Source organism: Schistocerca cancellata, chromosome 6 (assembly GCF_023864275.1).
Source record: "Schistocerca cancellata isolate TAMUIC-IGC-003103 chromosome 6, iqSchCanc2.1, whole genome shotgun sequence".
Lineage (NCBI taxonomy): Eukaryota > Metazoa > Arthropoda > Insecta > Orthoptera > Acrididae > Schistocerca > Schistocerca cancellata.
The window spans coordinates 596,098,442-596,124,100 of NC_064631.1; the positions used below are offsets into that span (position 1 = coordinate 596,098,442).

The 25,659-nt window shown below is 39.2% G+C and overlaps 1 protein-coding gene across 2 annotated transcripts in view; it reads right to left on the bottom strand.

Annotated features, from left to right (window-relative positions):
- Positions 1-25,659, bottom strand: part of LOC126088497 (MPN domain-containing protein) — a 178,711-nt gene that overhangs the window by 37,879 nt on the left and 115,173 nt on the right. For both annotated transcript variants that reach the window (XM_049906636.1, XM_049906637.1), the window contains one exon: positions 9,767-10,015. In XM_049906636.1, coding sequence (XP_049762593.1) covers positions 9,767-10,015 — 249 coding nt within the window. The remainder of the gene's footprint in view (positions 1-9,766; positions 10,016-25,659) is intronic.

Here is a 25,659-nt window from a genome sequence, read left to right on the forward strand (position 1 = left end):
TTCACTCTAAGCATTAACCCAATATTAGAAAAAGAAATGCAATGATAGCTTCCATGATTAAGTGTTGTTTGGCATGTGGAAGAGACCCTTGAATGTGCCAAGTAACTCAATGTTATTAGTATGTTTTAATATGGAAAATTATATGATTTGTGGATAGTATTGGATTTAGTCCAGAGCATTAAAATAATATAATGTGACTGTGAATGATAAAAACAATCTGTGGAATACAATAACCAGCTTGTAAATATACAATAAGTACCGTGGAATCTCATTGTTACATCCATCATTATCACATTTTCCCATACAGGGCACCCATTTTTAAAAGTCCAAGTCTCAATTACACTAAGCACATGTTAAACTGACTTGATTGTGCATTCCCCTTCCCAGCTTAGTGCATTCAGATTTGGTGGTATCAGTACCTAGTTAAACGAGTATTTAAAAAATGTTGTGGTAAAATCTTCTAAAAAATTATATAGTCTGCTTGTAGCTGCTAATTCCTATTCATTGTGGGATCCTTGGGTAACAGAAGAAATATTGAATTTAATTGATGAAAGGAGAAAATATAAAAATGCAGTAAATGAAGCAGGCAAAAAGGAATACAAACGTCTCAAAAATGAGATCGACAGGAAGTGCAAAATGGCTAAGCAGGGATGGCTAGAGGACAAATGTAAGGATGTAGAGGCTTATCTCACTAGGGGTAAGATAGATACTGCCTACACGAAAATTAAAGAGACCTTTGGAGAAAAGAGAACCACTTGTATGAATATCAAGAGCTCAGATGGAAACCCAGTTTTAACCAAAGAAGGGAAAGCAGAAAGGTGGAAGGAGTATATAGAGGGTCTATACAAGAGCGATGTACTTGAGGACAATATTATAGAAATGGAAGAGAATGTAGATGAAGATGAAATGGGAGTTACGATACTGCGTGAAGAGTTTGACAGAGCACTGAATAACCTGAGCCGAAACAAGGCCCCCGGAGTAGACAACATTCCATTAGAACTACTGACGGCCTTGGGAGAGCCGGTCCTGACAAAACTCTACCATCTGGTGAGGAAGATGTATGAGACAGGTGAAGTACCCTCAGACTTCAAGAAGAATATAATAATCCCAATCCCAAAGAAAGCAGGTGTTGACAGAGGTGAAAATTACCGAACTATCAGTTTAATAAGTCACAGCTGCAAAATACTAACGCGAATTCTTTACAGACGAATGGAGAAACTGGTAAAAGCCGACATTAGGGAAGATCAGTTTGGATTCCGTAGAAATATTGGAACACGTGAAGCAATACTGACCCTACGACTTATCTTAGAAGAAAGATTAAAGAAAGGCAAACCTACGTTTCTAGCATTTGTAGACTTAGAGAAAACTTTTGACAATGTTGACTGGAATACTCTCTTCCAAATTCTAAAGGTGGCAGGGGTAAAATACAGGGAGCGAAAGGCTATTTACAATTTGTACAGAAAGCGGATGGCAGTTATAAGAGTCGAGGGGTATGAAAGGGAAGCAGTGGTTGGGAAGGGAGTGAGACAGGGTTGTAGCCTATCCCCGATGTTATTCAATCTGTATATTGAGCAAGCAATAAAGGAAACAAAAGAACAATTTGGAGTAGGTATTAAAATCCATGGAAAAGAAATAAAAACTTTGAGGTTCGCCGATGACATTGTCATTCTGTCAGAGACAGCAAAGGACTTGGAAGAGCAGTTGAGCGGAATGGACAGTGTCTTGAAAGGAGGATATATGACGAACATCAACAAAAGCAAAACGAGGATAATGGAATGTAGTCGCATTAAGTCGGGTGATGCTGAGGGAATTAGATTAGGAAATGAGACACTTAAAGTAGTAAAGGAGTTTTGCTATTTGGGGAGCAAAATAACTGATGATGGTCTAAGTAGAGAAGATATAAAATGTAGACTGGCGACGGCAAGGAAAGCGTTTCCGAAGAAGAGAAATTTGTTAACATCGAGTATAAATTTAAGTATCAGGAAGTCGTTTCTGAAAGTATTTGTATGGAGTGTAGCCATGAATGGAAGTGAAACATGGACGATAAATAGTTTGGACAGGAGGAGAATAGAAGCTTTCGAAATGTGGTGCTACAGAAGAATGCTGAAGATTAGATGGGTAGATCACATAACTAATGAGGAGGTATTGAATAGAATTGGGGAAAAGAGGAGCTTGTGACACAACTTGACGAGAAGAAGGGACCGGTTGGTAGGACATGTTTTGAGGCATCAAGGGATCACAAATTTAGCATTGGAGGGCAGTGTGGAGGGTAAAAATCGTAGAGGGAGACCAAGAGATGAATACACTAAGCAGATTCGGAAGGATGTAGGTTGCAGTAGGTACTGGGAGATGAAGAAACTTGCACAGGATAGTGTAGCATGGAGAGCTGCATCAAACCAGTCTCAGGACTGAAGACCACAACAACAACAACGTGGGATCAATGTACAACCGGTTTCGCGATGATGAATTGCTTCTTCAGATTAATCTACAACAACATAGATATGAATTAGAGACCATTAAGTGTAGAAACTACTAACAGTTTCCACTATAAATGAGATAGAAAAGTACTAACTTGGTTGCATTACATTAAGTCATTAAAACAATATCAGTACTGTCTGGCCATTGAAACTTTTACCACCAGCAGTTGTGAGAATGATCGATGTAGGACGTTCACGGCAACGTCATGAGGAAGGGAATGTGAAGGGAGATAGCGCTATTAAATGCCAGCAACTTTGCAAGTCATACAGATCACTTGGTATGGTAGAACTGATATGCAGAAGTAGTTCATAGAGATTGGTACTAGCTCCGATGAATTCTGACTTGTGTAGTGGCCAAACAAACTGAATAGTGTGTAATTCAGTAACTGGTCTACACAGTTCTCATTTAGTGTTTGACTGACTCTCAGTCCCCTTGTTTTTTATGATATACTGGTTTGCCATGAATAAAAAGACAGTGAGACAGTTGACAAACAAGTGGAATATTATTCAGGTAGTGGACAAAAATTCGCACATGAAGCATGTTGATATTGCACAAAAACTGAACATTTCTCCGTCAACTTTAAATACAATAGTGAGCAAATGACATAATTGAAGCAGCATGTTTGGAAGCAGCAAAAAGCAAATGCAAACGAGTGTGTGACAGTCAGTTTCCAGAATTGGAAAACATGCTACTAAAATGGATAAAATTAACTTGTTCTTCTAGCAATCCAACTGATGCCACAGTATTTATTATGCTATGAGACCAAGACATTGCTGTGTTTGGTTATATTTTTTATACACTTGGCCTATTTCGGCGTGATTTCCACCTTCAGGTTATCTGTGGAAAGTACACAGTTTGATACAATATTTCAGATTTTGAAGTACATAATTTAACGTATTAAAGCATTACACTTTGCTAAGTAGATCAAATGGCCTTGATATAAACTATGTGATCAAAAGTATCCGGACACTTGGCTGGAAATGACTTACAAATTCCTGGCACCTTCCATCGGTAATGCTGGAAGTCAATGTGGTGTTGGCCCACCCTTAGCCTTGATGACAGCTTCCACTCTCGCAGACATACGTTCAATCAGATGCTGTAAGGTTCCTTGGGGAATGGAACCCATTCTTCATGGAGTGCTGCACTGAGGAGAGGTATCGTTGTCAGAGAAGCCTGGCGTTCCAAAACATTCCAAAGGATTCTGCGCAGGCCAGTCCATTACAGAGATGTTATTGTCGTGTAACCACTCTGCATTACAAACAGGTGCCTGATCGTGCTGAAAGATGCAATCGCCATCCCTGAACTGCTCTTCAACAATGGGAAGCAAGATGATGCTTAAAACATCAATGTAGGCCTGTGCTGTGTTAGTGCCACACAAAACAACAAGGGGTGCAAGCCCCCTCCATGAAAATCTCAAACACACCATAACACCAATGCCTCCGAATTTTACTGTTGGCACTACACACGTGGGCAGATGACGTTCACTGGTCATTCGCCATACCCACTCCTTGCCATTGGATCGCCACATTGTGTACCGTGATTCATCACTCCACACAACGTTTTTCCACTTTTCAATCGTCCAATGTTTACACTCCTTACAGCAAGTGAGGCATCATTTTGCATTTACTGGGGTGATGTGTGGCTTATGAGAAGACGCTCGACCATGAAATCCAAGTTTTATCACCTCTCGTCTAAGTGTCATAGTACTTGCAGTGGATCTTCATGCAGTTTGGAATTCCTATGTGATGGTCTGGACAGATGTCTACCTGTTACAAATTATGACCCTCTTCAACTGTCGGTGGTCTGTCAGTCAAAAGACGAGGTTGGCCTCTAAGCTTTTGTGTTGTATGTGTGCCTTCATGTTTCCACTTCACAATCACATTGGAAACAGTGGACCTAGGGATGTTTAGGAGTGTGGAAATCTCACATACAGACATATGACACAAGTGACACCCAATCACCTGACCACGTTCGAAGTCCGTGAGTTCCGCGGAGTATCCCATTCTGCTCCTGCTCTCTCATGATGTCTAATGACTACTGAGGTTGCTGATGTGGAGTACCTGGCAATAGGTGGCAGCACAATACACCTAACATGAAAAACATATGGTTTTTGGGGTGTTCGGATACTTTTTATCACACAGTGTACATTATGACACAAATGTCTCAGCTGCAGTCACTACTGTGTAAGTTTGCTCCTTTAATGTTGGTAGAGCTCTTTTAGGCAGAGCTCTAGTAGGTGTTAAATTTTAGCTGGAGCAGTTATTTCTGAAGCTGCTGAATTATGAAATTGACATCACAAAGAAGCAAACTTATACAGCAGTGATAGCAACTGAGACATCAATGTCATATGGATATCAAGACCATCTGATGTACGAAACAAAGCGTAGTTCTATGATACTTAAATTACTTACTTAAAAATCTGAAATATTATATCAAACTATGTACTTTCCACAGGTAACATGAAGATGGCAATCAAGCTGAAGCAGGTCTATTGTAATAAAAAGTGGTCTTATAGCACAATCTATAATGTTCTTCTAAGACAAATACAACACACTGGGCCAAATGAGTACAAAGTTGGTACAATGGTTTGTGCTAAAGCAACATATCTGGCACAAAAGGTGGGTCGTGCAGATTTACAGCATCCAATGGTTGGATTGAAAGGTTCAAGAACAGATATAATTTAGTGTATACATGTGTTTGAGGTGAGACTAGAAGGTGAACGTTAACACCATTCAGTCATGGAACAAATACTCTTCTATCAATCGAAAAGTACAGTCGCAATGAATTTTTAATGCAGATGAAACGGGCTTATTTTTTCATATTTTGCCCGACAGAACTTGCGAGTTCAGAGGAGAAAAATGCCACAGGGGAAAATTTATTAAAGGCTAACTGTTCTTATCGGTCATAATAAAAATGGAACAGAAAATTTGGTGCCACTAACAACTGGAAAGACAAAGAGTCAGCAATGCTTCAAAAATGTGCAGACATTTCAATGTCAATATACATCTAATCTGAATGCATGGGTAAAAACAACTACACTACTGCCCATTAAAATTGCTACACCAAGAAGAAATGCAGATGATAAGCGGGTATTCATTGGACAAATATATTATACTAGAACTGATATGTGATTACATTTTCACACAATTTGGGTGCATAGATCCTGAGAAATCAGTACCCAGAACATCCACCTCTGGCGTAATAATGGCCTTGATACGCCTGGGCATTGAGTCAAACAGAGCTTGGATGGAGTGTACAGGTACAACTGCCAATGCAGCTTCAACACGATACCACAGTTCATCAAGAGTAGGGACTGGCGTATTGTGACGAGAAAGTTGCTCGGTCACCATTGACCAGACGTTTTCAATTGGTGAGAGATCTGGAGAATGTGCTGGCCTGGGCAGCAGTCGAACATTTTCTGTATCCAGAAAGGCCCGTACAGGACCTGCAACATGCGGCTGTGCATTATCCTGCTGAAATGTAGGGTTTCGCAGGAATCGAATGAAGGGTAGAGCCACGAGTCGTAACACATCTGAAATGTAACGTCCACTGTTCAAAGTGCCGTCAATGCGAACAAGAGGTGACCGCCAACGGTACCCCATACCATCACGCTGGGTGATACGCCAGTATGGCGATGAAGAATACACGCTTCCAATGCGCGTTCACCGCAATGTCACCAAACACGGATGCGACCATCATGATGCTGTAAACAGAACCTGGATTCATACGAAAAAATGACGTTTTGCCATTCGTGCACCCAAGTTCATCATTGAGTTAATAGCAGGTGCTCCTGTCTATGATGCAGCGTCAAGGGTAACTGCACCCATGGTCTCCGAGCTGATTAGTCCATGCTGCTGCAAATGTCGTCGAGCTGTTAGTGCAGATGGTTGTTGTCTTGCAAATGTCCCCATCTGCTGGCTCAGGGATTGGGCCGTGGCTGCACGATCCATTACAGCCATGCAGATAAGTTGCCTGTCATCTCGACTGCTAGTGATACGAGGCCGTTGGGATCCAGCACAGCATTCCATATTACCCTCCTGAACCCACCGATTCCATATTCTGCTAATAGTCATTGGATCTCGACCAACGCGAGCAGCAATGTCGCAATACGATAAACCGCAATCACGATAGGCTACAATCCAACCTTTATCAACATCGGAAACATGATGGTAGGCATTTCTCCTCCTTACAAGAGTCATCACAACAACGTTTCGCCAGGCAACGCCAGTCAACTGCTGTTTGTGCATGAGAGGCCGGTTGTAAACTTTTCTCATGTCAGCACGTTGTAGGTGTCGCCACCAGTGCCAAACTTGTGTAAATGCTCTGAAAAGCTAATCATTTGCATATCACAGCATCTTCTTCCTGTCGGTTAAATTTTGTGTCTGTAGCACATCATCTTCGTGGTGTAGCAATTTTAATTGCCAGTAGTGTATATTCTAACAATTCTTGTGTGCCTGGAATGCAAGGATGGGTGTTAGAAATAGGAAAATCACGCTGTTTATTGACCAGTGTGCAGTGCATCCCCAAGACACATAGAATCTACATGATATAAATGGAGTGTTTTGTTCTTCCCAACTGTACATGCCATCTTGAGCCCCTTGACCAAGGCATAATAAAGTGCCTGAAACAAAAGTACAGGAAGATTCTTGTACAGAGTAGGCTATCTTGTCTTCATTGCACAATGAGAAAAGTTATAATCTTGGATACTACGCATATTGTAAGAAGTGCCTGGGATTCTATGCAAAAAAGTACAATGTCAGACTGTTTCCAGAAGGTTGTTTTTCATTGGGTGCCTACATAAAACAACACACCAGAAAAAGAAGTAACTGCAGCTGAACAATGGCAGCAAATAATGGAGCAAGAAGAAAATGCTGACTTCCTCAGCCTCGATGAGTATGTTGATTGTGACAGAGATATTGCCATCTGTCAGTCTGTGACAACTGACGAAGTGTTTCAGGAACAAATGCCAGAGAAACAAAAGAAAAGTGAAGACAAGGGTGAGGTGAGAGGGACATTAAGGTTTGACGTTCCATCAATGCTGAGGTCATTACGGACTGAACACACACTCAGAATGTTTCATGCCCTTTCAAAGAAACCATCACAGCATTTGCCTGGAGCGATTTAGGGAAATTATGGAAAACTTGAATCTGGGTGGCTGGATGCGGATTTGAACTGTCGTCCTCCCAAAGGTGAGGCCAGTGCACTAACCACCTAACCACTGCGCTCAGTGAAGACAAGGATGAATCAGAACCCTCACCAGCTTCAACAAGGTCAAAAGCTATTGAAGTATGGACACAGTGAAGCATCATGTTTTGAGTTTTGACATTGATGAAGAATGATGAACATGTTAACTAAGATGGAAAATATCATGCAAACCATCGTGGAGTGCACAACAGACGGTACTTCCCATTGTACCAGTTATTAGGGCTTCTTCCAGTTCCATTCACATATGGAGTGTGGGAGGAATTACTGCATGAATGCCTGTGTGTGTGTTGTAATTATTCTAATCTTGTCCTCGCAGTTCCTATGTGAGCGATACATAGAGGGTTGCAGTACATTCCTAGAGTAATCATTTAAAGCCGTTCTTGAAACTATGTTAGTAGACTTTCTTAGTACAGTTTATGTCTATCTTCAAGAATATGCCAGTTCAGTTTCTTCAGTATCTCTGTGTCACTCTCCCATCGGTCAGACATATCAGTGACCAATGGATATGTTTTACAAACCTTTGTGAAGACATGACTACACACTTTATATGCTATTGTGTTATAGTGTATTTAGGCTAATAAGAAGTGATTCACTAATGGTGAGATGCTAAATGAACGACATTCATTTGTTTTGAGAATTGTAGTAAAAAATGCAGTTTTAATGTATTTTTATTGTTTTCACATTACATGCCAGGTACATATTTTGGTTGCCAGAGGTTGCACTTCATGTCAGTGACTTTGCTGCGTTCCAGTTGATGGTGAAACTGTACACATCAAATATATTGGATTTAGCCAGTGTTGCTGTATTTAACACATTTTTTTTCTTGTACAGTAACACACAATTCTGAGTGTTTCTGGGTTTGATATTCTGAACATAATTTCAAAAAAGTGCATTTCTGAATAACAGTTTATTAATAGAGCATGTCAGGAAGTGTGGCATCATTATATCCCGTATCACCCCAAATATAGTACCCATAATTCTGCAATTTCACCAACAAAAAATCGAATCATTACCAAATTAGGTATTTTAGTAGTATGCTTTTCAGATTATAACGCTCGCTCTCTCTCTCTCTCTCTCTCTCTCTCTCTCTCTCTCTCTCTCTCTCTCTCTCTCTCTGTGTGTGTGTGTGTGTGTGTGTGTGTGTGTGTGTGTGTGTGTGTGTGTGTGTGTTTACAATATATCTTTGATCTTCTGTCCCTTCATGTGCTCAATATCAATATGAACACTTACAAGTTGCAGTGAACTACCAATATTGCCCACTTACCACACTAACAATGAGATAGCTGACGCTTGCCACAAACATTTCACTGCAAATGTTGTCCATGCACACACGACAGTTTTCTCTCTGCACCCCCACCCCCTCTAGACATCAGACAACTTGTGGTGTGGTCACAGTACCAGCACAATAACAACAATCAAATTTTGGGTTCAGGAATGTAATATTTTTAATGTATGCTTAAGAGTTCAATGAATATGACAATTTCAGAAAATCACAAGTATTACTTGTAAATAAATAGGACAGAGATGAGTCAAAGAGAGACTGGAATTATTAATTTTCAATTAGTCGTTCGTAAAAACAAGGTGTAACTTAAATTAAAGTACTTTAATTTTCTGAAAATGACACAATACCTGGTCATTTGTTGCTGCTACTATTACAACACCAACAACAACAACAACAACAACAACAACTACTACTACTACTACTACTACAATGTCATTGCAGCTGAAGCAGTAATTCTTTCTAAAAACAAATAGAGAGCAAAGAGGAAGTAGCCACCCCAATATTTATTGGATTCATGTGGAAAAACTCTTTTAACCTTATATTTGCTTTCAAAATTATGAATTCCTTCTTTGCCACTCTGTTTATGTGATGCTATTGGTATATCTCACAGTTCTGCTCTGCAAGAGTTTACTAATACTTTGCAGAATAACTCAACTGATTATAGCTTTTGCTTATGTTGAAATACCTAGGACAGTTAAAAAAGATGAATGATGCTAGTTGAAGAATACAGTCAAGACAAACACCAATAACTACTTCAAAAGACTATACTTAGACAATAATAAGATCTGACTGGAAACTTACAGCAGATGACACCAACACATGGTGTGTAACTAGCATCACTGTTTCCTTTCATCTTTATTTCATACTCCAACTGAGCATCTATATCCCGTAGTGTTGGTGTGGCTGCTGTGAAGGGATGGGAATGATACCATCCCACAAGCGTAAGGTGACGTTGTTCCATTGCACGGTAAATATCTGCTTCAACAAGTGGTGCCATTTCCCTGTCTCCCAAACGACATTTGCAGGGGAACGCGTGTGTGATTGCGAGATCTGAAATGGTGTACAGAAAGGTAAGAAGAAAACTGTATAAACAAGACCAAATAGCAATAAGTTATCTCATTTATTTCCATTCTCTCTCTTTCTTATCTTGCACTTAATTCTCTCTTATGCAACATTTCGTCCAATTTTAGCCATGTGTGGACTATAACGTCATGAAGGTCATACCTGGAATAATGCTGCTTATCTAAGTGTCTATTAAGAGCACATGATGATAGACAAATATAACTAGAGACAAAAAACAACATATTCCAAATCAGAATGCATTTCCAAAATTCACTTTTTAACTAAAGCTGCATATTCATGTAAATCTGATTTGCTATAAATATCACTTAATTGACCCACAACAACAGATTGTAGTTATGAATTAAGCAGTCAAATAAGAAATCATCTGACCTGAGGAAACCACTTAGTAAGAAGTACATTTCAACTTCTTAAAAAGGTTAAAATAAGGACCCAACTTGGAAGTTAAAAAAGCACACATATTGAAGTCTGTTTGAAGAAGAATAAAGTTAGTCTTATACCCAGGCAGTGATCACTGATGACAATGCAGAAACATCACACTGTTGCCAAAGCAAGGTTCTTATGAAGGTGCTTAGTTGATCCTTTTTCTAACCTGTTCTGAAGTGTGTGTCCTCTCTCTCTCTCTCTCTTTCTCTCTCAGTGTGTGTGTGTGTGTGTGTGTGTGTGTGTGTGTGTAAATGACTGTGACAAGTGCTTGTGCAGTTTCTGTATTGTTAGGTATAAGCCTGCAATGAAAGAGAGAGTGTACGCCAATAACAACCCATAGCCTGCACCTCTCTAATAGTGCCAAGAGGCAACAGAACTAATGTCGCCATCCAACAGACCAATTATCTGTATTACTAAACTGCTATCCCGGAAACCAGTGCAAGTTGCGGATTGCCTACCTAAGGGCTTCAAGTGGGCAAAAAAAAATTTATTTTTCAGTATTTTGTGTAATTAATGACAGAATTTAAAATGTTGTCTTAATCTCTTCATTAAGAGGTATAATCTTATGTCAAAAGTTTAACATACTAAGACAATTGTTGCAGTTAGGAACTGTGTGTTTGTATTGTGACACTGTAACTGATGGTGTGTCAATACCCAGACTATATGCATCCAGTATTTGAGAATGACAGCACTTAGTGACTTATAACAAACTTGACTGGTAATTTCAAACCTCTTATGATCCCCCACCCACATAATGGTGAAATGAAACAAGTTTTATCGCTTACTCAATTTTTGTCGTTCATGCAGTCAAACTCCAGCATTAGGCATGATGTTTTAACTTATTAATTCTTTACCTCTGACTCTATTCACAACTAAGTTTGCTGACACCATCCACAAATACCACTGAATGTACCAGCACAATTATATCATTGCAAAACACACAGTTCAGGAGATTTGACGTCATAAACATTTAGATCTGTGAAAAACTAGTGAGCAGTAAAACTTCAAAATTAGACACAACATTTTGTAGAGTCTCTGTAGTCCAATGCATATGGGACCGGGATATGTTGGATTATAGAAAATGTCAAATTACTGGAATTTCAATGAAAATTGCTGGTTTTTTTATGTTAAAAAATTTAATCGACTCACAAAACAATAATGATATGTAGAACTCAAATCATATGTTAATAATACTTTACGTCATATTTATAGCAACAAACATATTAACGCAAAAAAAAAACAATATAATTTTTAATATATAAATTGTTTTTACATTCATCTTCATCAGTCGCCTTCTTTTGTGATAGTACGTCGTCAATCTTTGTTGGTTTTTTCGAGTTCAAAGAAGATTTTAGAGCTCTCTCTTGCTGCCTCCTCCAAACTAAAACATCAGCTGCTTCTGCGTCGTTTCCCTCAGGCCAAGTGATACATATGTTAAAAGCACTCACATCATCGCTATGTCGTTCGGTCTGTGCTGGCAAAGTTTCCCATTGTTCTACATTGCCATAATCAAGAATAATATTGTTATCACTCATCAGCTGACAATTTTCATTTTTGTTTCCAAATAACCAGTCATTTATGTGGTTAATACACAATGTTTCAGAATCATTTGAACAGATATCAACTGTCTCTTGGAGCAGCTTGATCTCGTCGTTAATAGAGTCAACATCTTTCTCATTCCCTTTATCTTCTTTAAAACATTTCTTGGACTTGTTTAGTAAGGAAGAGCTGGACGCAGTTTGCCATATGCAGATACCAACACTTTCCAAAGCCTAAGCAAGGTTGTAAACAATGTCTTTCACATTTGTTTCTTTTAATGATTGAATAACACTTTTCTTTTTGCTAATTACACTACAAACTAGGCTTTTTTTTATAATGAACCTTAATAGTCTGGATAATAATCTGGTCCATAGGTTGTAGCAAAGGGGTTACATTTGGGGGAAGAAACCTCACTTTTTTCAAACCACCTTTGGATTCAAGTTCATCTTCAACTAGATATCTGTGGCAGTTATCCAACACCAACAAAGCTATCTGAGACAAATTTTGCTTCTTGAAATTTTTAGACCAAAGGCACGAACTCCTCATGAAACCACTCACTGAACAATCACCATGTAATCCAAGATTTATTTTGGTGTTATATTTGACTAGTAGATGTTTTGCATTTTTTAAAGTCCTAGCATCTTTTGATTTTCCTATAACAAGCAGCTCAAGTTTGTGTGATCCATTAGCAGCAGAGCATGACATAAATGACAACCTATTTTTACACATTTTTCTGCCAGGAGCACTATGCTTTGCGGACGAATGTTTTGTTGGGCGAAATTTTCCACAACAATCCACTTTCGTTTGCGTTATTTTTGTGGCAGCGTTCGTAGCGACAAACACTTCGCTGTAGAAACGGCTTACGAAATCACCGCCACACTTTTAATAGCGGGCCAACCGGTCCGCTGGAACAGTGAACAGAAAGATGAAAACCCAAACACTCTGATTAAATAAAAGTCGGTACTTATCTTTATTAGCGAAGATACAGAAACACAGTAGTGAACTCCGTGTCTACAGAAATCTGTCTAGTTCGAGTCGGAGCGGCTAGGTCAGCGTCGGCTGACGACAAACAACAACTCTGCTGCGATGAACACACAACTGACTAGCAAGTACCCAAATCGGTGGCGAGTATACAACTGAGCGGCGAATACAGAACTGTCCTAGCGCTCGCGACTCCAGCGCTTAAGAAGCCAGAAGCCAGCGGTGGCGCGCGCAGACTTGCGGCAATTTCCTGTATCGCTGGCGCTGCTTATGCGGACGGCGTCCGAGCTTTGATGCTGCCAACCTTTTGGTAGCGGGCTCGGTTGGCATTACTGGCTAGGATATAACAGTTATAAACTTGATCATGACAAAGATTTAACTCTTCTAAAGTTTTCTTGAATTTTTGTCTGTACAGCTCTGCAGCTTCAAAGTCACAAGAGAGTTTTTTCTCTTGTTGTAGTTAGCAAGTGGATACCAAACAGTTTTTTAAACTTATCAAGCTATCTGGTAGTTGTGTAGAAATAATCTTTTTTCATAATTTCTTTATAGAAAAGTATCGCTTTTACTTTGATAAAACCTCCTGAAACTGTAGTGTGTTTACTACATTCCTGAAGGAACTATGTGTTTGAAGCATCCTCAATTAATGCGTATTCACCGGTTTTTATCACTTTCCTGTCAGTTCTTCTGCTGTTCAAATTGTACACAATCCCCTCACTTTCATTACGATTTTTGTTGTTTCCAGAAATGGTAGCACACCCAATGCCATAAAATGAAGCTAAATCACTGCTTTTTTCTCCTTTGCTTAATTTTTTAATAATTTCAGATTTTTCAACCACAGTCAATGTTTTGTGTTTACATTTTTCACTATCTGCTTGAGACATATTGTAAGAAAAGTACAAAACATTCACCTAACACTATCACAGTCAAGTTAAAGAGGGTACTAATTCGACTGCACAATGCATGCAGTAATCAACAATTAGTGGCTGACTATGTATTGTTTACTAAACTGTTCACTTGAAGTGGCCCACCCATCCACGACACTCGATCTTGGCTCATTGCGTCGGATTGGTGAAGTGTCGGATTGTAGAGACTCTGCTGTAACTCTATTTGTAAAACACTTTGCAGAGAGTATCTAGATATATCACTGAATCTACCTGCAAAATTATATCAATGTATGACAAACAGTTCAGGAGATACAGTGTCATAAACAGTGAGATGTGTGAAAGACTAGCTTTTGGTTACAAACGAGCACAAATTACTCAGACTACATTCATCCAATGTTCCATAGACAAAGCACATAGTAAATTACAACAAACTTTTCTCAACTTTTTCTTGCTTACATGCAGGGATGGTTTGAGAACATTTTTCCACATGAGTGACTTATCATCTGGCGCCTCCACCCCCAACCCCCTTTTCTTTTGTACACTGTCACCCGTGTCAGTTTTTGCTACTATATGTAATATGCAATGCATAAAAATCTTATACTCAAGTGCCCCTCTCAGTATAGCACCCCAAGTGGCTGCTACTAATTGTGATATGTTCTGTATAGATATGTCGTTCTAGCAGCTCCGGCACCCTTCTCAGCTTGTCACCCAAGGTCACTTGGGCCTTAAACTGCCCCTGCTTACAAGCTTAATGTCAAATATTTAACACATTAACTCATTTGTAAAGTAACCAAACATCTGAAGCTGTTTTATATATGGGAGTTAGATTATTTAAAGCAGAAATGCACATTCTGTGGCCCGCAATGGATCTGATGGCAGGCCTACCCCTCTCCATTCACTGTTTCAATTTTTTTAATTGTCTTTCATTCACTCTCGGAAAAGAGAGGGCGGGCCCTTGGGGAAAGTACTAGATGGTACATTCCTCCCCAGGATATTTTTGAAACAAACGACATAACGACTCTTTCTTTTGCAGCCGTTATGTAGTCACCAGTAGGTGGTTTGCTGTCTGCAGTACTAGCAAGTCTGGACACTTTTGCTTTAAGGAACTGGAGGTTTACTTGTTACCAAAAATGTCATATACTCACTCTCAGTGAGACACCAAGTAGCAGTTTGGGGTCTGACACAGGAAACTGGTGTCAGGTCTGGTACATAGGAATATTACACCACCACCTCTCCTCAATTTGTCACTGCATTACGAGAAAGGATTTTTTAAATTTAGGATAGAGCCAGGTACTTCTGATTCAAGTACCAAGCATTAAATTGCATTACTGACTTTGTTGGCTGCACAGATGTGCCACAAAGAGTGTACAATTAAAAGTACTGAATGTAATTCATTTTTGTGATGTAATGTCAGGAAGTCCTTTCTGAAAGTATCTGTATGGAGTGTAGCCATGTACGAAAGTGAAACATGGACGAAAAACAGTTTAGACAAGAAGAGAATAGAAGCGTTTGGAATGTGGTGCTACAGAAGAATGCTGAAGATTAGATTGGTAGATCATGTAACTAATGAAGAGGTACCGAATAGAATTGGGGAGAAGAGGAATTTGTGCCACAACTTGACTAGAAGAAGGGATCAGTTGATAGGAAACATTCTGAGGCATCGAGGGGTCACCAATTTAGTATTGGAGGGAAGCGTGTAGGGTAAAAATCGCAGAAGGAAACCAAGGGAATACACTAAGCAGATTCAGAAGAATGTAGGTTGCGGTAGTTACTCAGAGATGAAGAACCTTGCACAGGATAGGGTAGCATGGAGAGCTGCATCAAACCAGTTTCCGGACTGAAGACTACAACAACAACATTGTCATCTTCCAGGCTCTGCTTCTGCTTATTACCATCTTCATCATGCTATAATGCTTGAAAGTATTTTAACTTCTCTCAAATGTTCCGTTTAATCACAAACTTTCTCCCATTTCTTTCTTTTTTATTTTCTTAGCTTTATTATCCCACTTAAGAGCACAATATTCTCTGCCTGCTGCTATTAAGATGTCAGTTTTCAATAATCCTGTCATGCTCTTAGCATTATGTAAGAGCACACACAAAAAAGCAGAGGCTCATTTTTCATTCTTAGTCTGGCAGGAAGTTTCCAGAATGAATCATTCCAACTGCAAAACAGAGTTTACTCTCATGACACTTCCGGACAGACTGAAATTGAATGCCAGACCAGAAACTGAACCTAGACCCTTGCCTTTCATAGGCAATGCTATGTGAAAAGTATGAAGGGTACTGTCAGAATTGAAGCTGTTATGGAGGCAGTTGTGCCTGTATAGCTCAATCAGTCAGAACACTGTTCACAAAAGGTAATGGTCTGGGTTCAAAGAACAGTTCACTGAACCATTTTAAGACAATAGGAAGCTCTCAGAGACTGTTTCCACGCCAATACTGAAGTGAATAAACATTGCATAAATATTCAATTTTTTCTACTGCAGTAAGAAAATGTGTAGTAAGTAACAAACACAATTCAGGAGAATGTAGCATTACGTCCTCTAGCACCACATCTATATAAATAAAAATGCCCCTGCTTACAAGCTTAATGTCAAATATTTAACACATTAACTCATTTGTAAAGTAACCAAACATCTGAAGCTGTTTTATATATGGGAGTTAGATTATTTAAAGCAGAAATGCACATTCTGTGGCCCGCAATGGATCTGATGGCAGGCCTACCCCTCTCCATTCACTGTTTCAATTTTTTTAATTGTCTTTCATTCACTCTCGGAAAAGAGAGGGCGGGCCCTTGGGGAAAGTACTAGATGGTACATTCCTCCCCAGGATATTTTTGAAACAAATGACATAACGTCAGAATTGAAGCTGTTATGGAGGCAGTTGTGCCTGTATAGCTCAATCAGTCAGAACACTGTTCACAAAAGGTAATGGTCTGGGTTCAAAGAACAGTTCACTGAACCATATTAAGACAATAGGAAGCTCTCAGAGACTGTTTCCACGCCAATACTGAAGTGAATAAACATTGCATAAATATTCAATTTTTTCTACTGCAGTAAGAAAATGTGTAGTAAGTAACGAACACAATTCAGCACCACATCTATATAAGTAAAAATGTAAATGTTATTTGTTCAAAATTGCATATTTCCTAAAATCTTGACAAATTGTTTTAAAATTTCGAAATAAGGTTGAATTCTAATAAGGGCATGATTTTAGGTGCTAATTCTTTAACATATCATGTATAATACAGGTATATGTAACTTTTAGAGATTTTTGTACCATTTCCCCATTGCTAAATTTATGTATCATTTATATTTGAAAAGTAGGTAAATAAAAACGCACATGTGTAGCAATGGAACATCATGCCAAAATTTCAAAGCACTCGGTCAAAAACTTTAGGGGATTTACAATTAGGAACATCTATATTTTCTCTATAAATACAGACATAGATTTCATTTCTTCAGAATTGTTAAGATATGTAAATTGATATCAACAGTGTTTTTGTTTAATCCGTTGTCTTATAATTACTCAGTGGTTATTATGTGTTCTGGGGTGTGTAGTAGTTGTTATGCATGTACTGATATTAATTAATAACATGTTGTTTCAGAAAGCTTTCACATTTATATTAAAAAATGCTAAACAAAAGGTTATGGGTCCAGACACAAGTGTGAAAGTAAGGTTTTATAAATGTTAAAATCGAAGCTGTGTGCGGAAATCCAGAGCCAGTTCGTACGTTACGCATGTGCCGATCATTCATATTTTGCCGACCGATCACTCTCGAATGCAGACTGCCGATATTTTTTCTCCTACTCAAAGCTAAAAACGAGTGGTACAGTCTCAACTGGACTTCTAGTGATTGAAAAGTTGATCAGGCATGAAAACTGCTCAACATGGAAATTTGTCATGAAGGCATATTTGGGCCATGACAAATTGTGGGATGTTGTCGACAATGCTCCTTCGGATCCAACGAAATGGGACAATTCTTGGAAGGAGAGAGACAAAAGGGCACATTCCCAATTATACTTTTCGTCGACAAGAAGAATTATTCCCAAGTAGGCGTTTGAAAACACAAGACTCACGTGTAGAGTGAGCTTCATTAATCACCACCAAATTAGATAAATGTAATTCAGTAGATGACTACTGAAATTGTATAATAATGACCGTGTTTAAGTTAAACAAAATGAAGTTTGGGCTGAGTGAAGAGTGGATAGGAACTTTGATTCTGGCTGGATTACCCGCTTATTATCAGCCTATGATCATGGCACTTGACAATAGTGGCACACGTATATGGGAGATTCTATTAAAGTGAAACTGCTACAAGATAAACCCGAAGATGCAAATGGAAATGAGGAATCTGCTCAATATACAAATAAGAAGAGGCCTACAAAACGTACTATTAAATGCTACAAGTGCAATAAACCAACTCATATTGCTAAATATTGTTCTAGTAAAGACGAAAAAGGAGGAGGCTCATCAAAAATAATGATGACGAATATGTACTTAGGAAACAGACACAGCAAAAGAAAGCTTTTCTTGCTGTTGATGGTAAGCAGTCTTATAGAGAGAATATGTGGTATTTAGATTCCCGTGCCCCAACTCACATTACTAATGAGGGAAAGAAGCTTCATAATGTCAAGCCACCTAATAGTTCAGTAACCAGGATGGGAGGTGATGGCCTAGTAGTAGAGACTACTGGAAGTGCTGATCTGACCGTCTATACTGGTGATAAAACAGTAGAAGCAGAAGCATCTGATGTGATTCACATCCCCAACTCAACTGTAAATTTGTTCTCAGTTAGTAAAATTGCAAGCAAAGGACATAAAGTGACTTTTAATAAAAAAGGTGGATTCAGGTACAATGCAGGAAGTGAACTAATTGCCAAAGCATTGCCTAAGAATGGCATCTATTGTCTGAATAGAAGTGAAATGGAACAGTGCTACTATACAAAGGATAATGGATTCTTATGGCATCACAGGCTAGGACACATGAATCGCAGAAGTATGCAGAAGGCGTCAAAGGCTTCAAGAGGAGTAAATGAAGATATTGTGGTCAAGGATTCCCATAAGTTGTGCATCGTGGGAAAACAGTTACGTCTTCCATTCAAATCTAGCAAAAGGTATTCTAAACATATCTTAGACTTAGTACATTCTGATTTGTGTGGGCAAATGGAGACAGAGTCTATTGGTGGAAATCATTATTTTCTCATATTTACTGATGATTTTTCAAGACTCAGGTTTGTTTATTTCTTGAAGAAAAAATCTGAGGTAATACAGATATTTCAAAACTTCAAAGCCATGGTGAAAAAGCAGACAGGTAGAAATATTAAGAAGTTGTGGTCTGAAAATGGAAAGGAGTATGTCAATGATGAACTAAAGGGATTTCTGGCTTCTAAGAGTCTCATCCACCAGCTTACAGTATGTTACAGTCCACAGTAGAATGGTGTTCCTGAGAGAGCTAATACAATATTGGTTGAAAGGGGTAGTCCTATGATGTTCGATGCTAACCTACCGAAGGAGTATTGGGCTGAAACTGTGTCTACAGCTGCGTACCTATCAAATCGTTCACCGTCCACCACACTCGGAGATAAGACGCCGTATCAACTTTGGCATAGGACTACGACTTGTTTACCATGTCTGAGAATTTCTGGCTGCAGTGCAATGGTTCACATTTCAAAACCCCACTGCAAGAAGTGGGATACAAAGTCACAGAAGTTGACACTTCTGGCCTACTGTCAGGCAACCAAAGGCTATCGATTCATCAATAGGGAGACTGGCCAGATGACTGTTAGTAGGAATGTAGAATTCCTGGAAGAGGAGAGTTTTTCCAAGTTCGAAGACAGAAAATGCGAAGACCGAAAATGCCTTAGGATTGGAACAAGAAGCAGTTCTTCATGACATCAATACTTCACAAACTGAAGAAAAAGTTAAATCAGAAGACAGTGATGATGAACCTTTCAATAGAAACTGAGGCTCAAGATGTGGGTCATGAGAATCAAAACATAGTTCACGAGGTTACACCTCAAAGGTCAAGCAGCGAACCAAAACCCAAGACAAGGCCAGATCATGTTACTTACTATTTGAAAGAAGGACTTCCAAGTGAAGACATCGACGTCAAGGAAGCTTTGAAAGGGGCGAATAATGAAGAATGGAAAAAGCAATGAAGAAAGAATTCTTATCTCTAGTTCGTAATAACACACTTGAAGAAGTAGAGCTACCCAGGGGACATAAACCACTCAAGACTAAGTGGGTATTACAAATAAAGCCTGAGACTAACAGTACACCAGGAACGTTTAAGGCACGCCTAGTGATAAAATGATGTGCTAAAGTTCAAGGTGTTGATTATCAGGAAACCTTTGCACCAGCGGTCAAGCATGCATCCATTAGGTATATCTTGTCTATGGCAGCTCGAGAGAACCTGGAGATCAACCGTGTTGACATCACTACTGCTTATCTCTACAGAGACTTAAATAAAGAAATTTGTCATTTCACCAGAAAATTTTGCAACTCCTGGAGTCTGAAGAAAGCTGTTTTGGACTCGAACAGGCTGATAGGGATGGGAATCAAAAAACTGAACAGATCGCGCTCTGATCCATGTATCTATTTCCACAGAGATGGCACCAAACTAGTGATCATAGCTTTATATGTCAATGATGTGCTGTTATTCCCAAACGACAGAAGTGTTTTGGACCAATTCAAAAGTTCTTTGAAGAGACATTTTTAGATAAAAGATTTAGGACAGATACGCCAATACCTAGGCAAGGAAATTACATGGGATTGTGATAAAGCAAAAATTTGGACCTCCCAGAAATCCTAAGCAAAAAAAGTTCTGGTGAAATTTGAAATTAATCAAGCCAAGCCGGTGCAACACCACTTGAACTTGGTTTGGACTTTGAAGCAGTTGAATCACATGACATCAAAGTACAATTTCAAGAAGCAATAGGAAGTGTTCTACATACGTGTTTTGCTGTAAGTCTCCTTAGCATATATAATCATTGCTTTAAAAAGATTCATTGGTTGACAGTAAAAAGATTGTTTAGATATTTAAGCTAGAATTTTCTAGAGATGGTAACAGAGAAATAACAGTCTTCAGTGATGCAGATTGGGGAAATAAATCAATGACAGACACTCTGTAACTGGTTCATGCATAAAATTGCAAAACTCTTTAATTTTGTGGTCTAGTAGAAAACAAAAACCAATTGCACTTTCTACTTGTGAAGCTGATTATAAGGCCTTGGCATCAACTGTTCAAGATTTTCTGTGGTTAAGACAATTTACGTTTGAGGTAGAGCCAAGCAGTGTCATAAAGCCATTTACAGCATATTATGATAATAAAGGAGTCATTCAATTTGCCAATAATCTAGTGACAAACTCTAGATCAAACCATATGGATATAAAGTATCATTTTACAAGAAGGCATGTTGAGTCAGGTGTTGTTAATGTTGAACATCTGCCTTTTGAAGAAATGTCAGCCGATGCTTTCACAAAGCCACTTAGCAATACCAGACATGAAAAATGTGTAAGAATTTGTGGGCCTTGTGAAATAAGTGAAGGAGTGACTGTACTTTTAGACTTCATACTGTGTGTCAATGTCAATTTAAGGGGACATGTTAAGTTATGTATATTGATATCGACAACTTTTTTGTTTACTCTGTTGTGTTATAATTACTCTGTGGTTATTATGTGTTCTGGGGTGTGTAGTTGTTATGTACATACTGATTAAATAATAAAACATTGTTTCAATAAGTTTTCACCTTCATATTAAAAAATGCTCAACAAAAATCTCAAATTGCCACAAGTTCTTCATGGATTGCTTTGAAATTTTGACACAATGTTCCATTTGAATACTCATGTGTTTTTATATACTTACTGGAACACTGTCTGGTATATATGTCATAAAAGGGGAAGTGTTATAAAAATGAAAATGTTGGTTTGTTCAGAATAGTTAAACTCCAAAAGTTCTTGACCGATCGCTTTGAAATTTTGACACAATGTTGAATTCTATTACGGCTGTGTTTTTAGGCACATAATTCTTTAATTTATGTATACTGTTCATACTTATAATATAGAAACATATACATGTAATACACAGGAAGTTCATTTTAACTGATGACATTGAAATATCTCAAAAACTATACATCAGATAAAAAATGTTTTAATTCAAATTTGTTTGTCTTGTAGGGGAACATCCAATGATACCACATTCGACCCACCACCTTACCCATGTATAGGTAGTAGGTGGCAACTATGAAATCTTCAATGGGAACCCCATGTTAAGGCTGTTGTTGCCCTGTACGCCAAGATTTTTCCAGAGAAAGCTTGCTCTTGTGCGTTCTTTTACAAGGCTGTGAACACCTTTAAGCCTGATGGCACCGTACAGACCAGCAAAAAGAAATGAAGCAAATGTGTTATAATGTTGAAACAAATGAGCCCTCGGTCACAATTTTTAGTCTTATTAACCAGGTTTCAGCACTTCTAATAGTGCTTTTATCAGAATTTAAATGTTTAAAGCGGCCTGTAACATAATTACAAATTTATGGGGAAAAAAATTATATAAAATACAAGACAGAGACAGTACTTACATGTCACGTATAAAATAAATAACAGGCCAGAAGGGCTTTAGTCACAAATTTTTTTAAAATGAAAGCATGAAGGCAAGCCACTATGGGCTACTCATATCTGTAAAGCCACAGGTAGCAACAGACTGAGGCACCCACGTTAAAAAGTGCGGGCAGGTGAACATGACACCAAGAGTGCCATCTGGTAGCTGTAAATATAAGTGTGTTACTTAACCTTCAAAATATAGGCAGCTGAATGTTAAAATGAACAGTATTTAGTACTTGAACTCACAGGCAAAGTTTTATGTGACAACAGCAGACGTGGTAACATTTTGCTTATGCAAAAGCACAGAAACACAGTTTCAAAACTAAAAACTGATTAACAGTACAAAAGGAAGGAGTACTTACACATCACGTATAAAAGAAATACAAAGCAAAACTGCTTTAGTCACAATTTAAAGTAAAATTTGTGAAAGGCGAGCTACTAAGGGCTTCTCACATATGTTGCGCTTCAGATTGAGGTGCCCTTGTTAACAACTGCAGGAAGGTGAACATTGCACTGAGAGATGGTACTACTGCAGGATGTAGCCCTGGATGTTCGACAGTGTATGAGGTTTCAGCATGATGGTTGCCCAGTGCATTAAATAACTGAAGCACGGGAGGTATTAGACCATGTTTACACAGGTTGGTGGATCGGCAGAGGTGGCCCCATTAACTGGCCCAATTGGTTGCGGGACTTGATGTTGCTGGATTTCTTTCTGTAGGGATATTTAAAAGATAATGTACACCAGAAAGTGCCAACAGGCCACAAAGCCATGATCGACTACATCATACACACCTGTGCCGACGTTCCCACAGATATGCTTCTGCCCTATGTATGGTCATATGAAAAGCGGATCACTAAATGTATTGAAGTTGGTGATACTACGTTTGAACACTTTAATTGGGAAAGTAGAGTAGCATTCACCTTGAGCCATGGCCACAGTGGTGTACTGAGTAGTCCCCTGTTTGAAATGTCAGAGGAATACAGCAATGCAAATAGGGTTTCTAACTAGAAGCTATGAAATACTGGCCTGTCCTACCCTCACAGCATGGACGTGGGCTCCCACATGCCACTGGATATTCAAGGGCCATTAAGTAGCATGTAGTAAATTACAACTGTTTACCCATTCCTAGTCCTCCGATTACAGCACCATCTATGGCAAAACAAAGAAAATGCTTCAGAAAAAAATGTATGTAGACTTTGTCATAGAATCGCAATCTGCTGAAAAAAACTGGGGTTCCCACTGAAGATTTCAGTCCCCCCCCCCCCCCCCCCCCCCTCCCACCACCCGTGCAAATGTGGGGTGGCAGGTCGAGTGTGATGTTGTTGGATGGCCTCCTCCAAGACTAATTGGAATTATAACTATTTTTGATCCAATGTGTAGTTTTCAAGATACAGTTAAAATGAACACCATGGGTATAGTGAAAAAAAATTATTACACAAAATCTCAAAATGTACATTTCCAATTTGCATCAGAATTTTACACGTTAGCATAATAAATATTCAGACACATATAGACTATGTACTTTTTTATATAGCGAAACCTTGTTAACAAACAGGAAAGTTGTATATGTGGCTTACTGGTTCATGATTAGAATACTACTACAGAATCTGAATTTGCAATAACAATAAACAAGACTCAAGGGCAGATAGAGGGGGAAGAGGAGATGGACAGAGGCGTGGGAGAAAAGAGACAGAGAAAAGATACACAGAAAACATGAAGAAGTAGATTAACGGAGGGGGGGGGGGGCGATGGGGAGAGGGGGAGGAGATGGGGAGAGGGGGGGAGATGGGGAGAGGAGGGAGGTGAAAGTGGACAGAGAAAGGTGTGATGAGGAAATGGATTGAAAGAGGGAAAGTGAGAGAGGGGGAGGGAGGGGGGGGGGAGAGGAGATTGACAGACAGAGAAGGAGATTAGGACTATACGCAATTCACATGCATATTATATATGTGTACTTTCTCTTTCTTTTCCACTTAAGCAGACTGAGTTACAGCAATATGTGGCCAGATACAGGTAAAACAAAATAATGTGTGTGTGTGTGTGTCCATTTTAAAAGAAACTAATGTGTATAAAATGGGTAAAATTGTAGCCACACAGTGAGGAGGAAGCCAAAAAATAACACTCTCACTCCCCGCTCAATTGTGATGACCCACAGAATCACTCTATCTTCCACACTTTAAGGCAATGGAGAAAGGGTGAAAAGTACTATACCTGGAAACGAAAGAGGCCTAAAATAACAGCACAGGCAAATGTGACTGGCTGACCAATTACAAAAACATGAGTGAGCCACTCACCTTGTAGACACATTACGAACATCTCCCTAAAAATTTAGGAAAGAAGTTGGTTATACCACAGAACTTTAATATTCTCACTAACAAAATGTGGTGCACAGTGATATGTATGTTGCAAGCACAACACTGGAGGGTCCTCTCACCAGAGCAAGAAGCCATGCATCACAGGGCTGTGGCCTATGCGAGAATGAGTAAGGAGGACTTCACGCCATCTATGTGGCTGGAAGGAGGTATGCCAAGGCCGCACTGTCGACTTTACCAGATGCAGCTTACTGTATCCCACTGTCATCCATTCTTCTCCCCATTAAGGTGATAGCATGTATGGGGATGGTACAGTGTATATGGGGATGGTGCACTGAATAATTTGAGCATCACAACATGCCTCCTTGGCTGCTGCATCCGCCCTTTTGTTCCCTGCAATAACCTTGTGCCCTCATACCCAGCAGAAAGACATTTCTTTTCCCAGCCTTTGTAGATTGAAGGGGGCATCTTGGATATTCTGACTAATTTATCTGCTGGGTACAAGCATTGTAGAGGGTGAAGGGCACTCAGGAAATTTGAACAGACAAGGAATTTAGCACTCAAAATGTGTCGCATCTGCTTCAGTGCCCGCAAGATCATGTATCATTTCACGTCGAAAACAGTAAGGTCTTGAAGCAGTTGGACCTTGAGCAGATGATCAGGAAAATCAACAGAACAACCAATGGAGTCTCCCTGTTTAGAGTCATCCGTAAATATGGCTACATAGTTGTGGTGCTCAAATGTCATAAAGTTATCTGTTAGAAACAATGCAGGAATGCAGCCTCACCTGTTTCGCACTAAATCTAAAATCACTATGGGCCTCTGCAGTAACTAGGGCCGCGGACAGTTAAAACCCAGAATTTGAGCCTGTGCA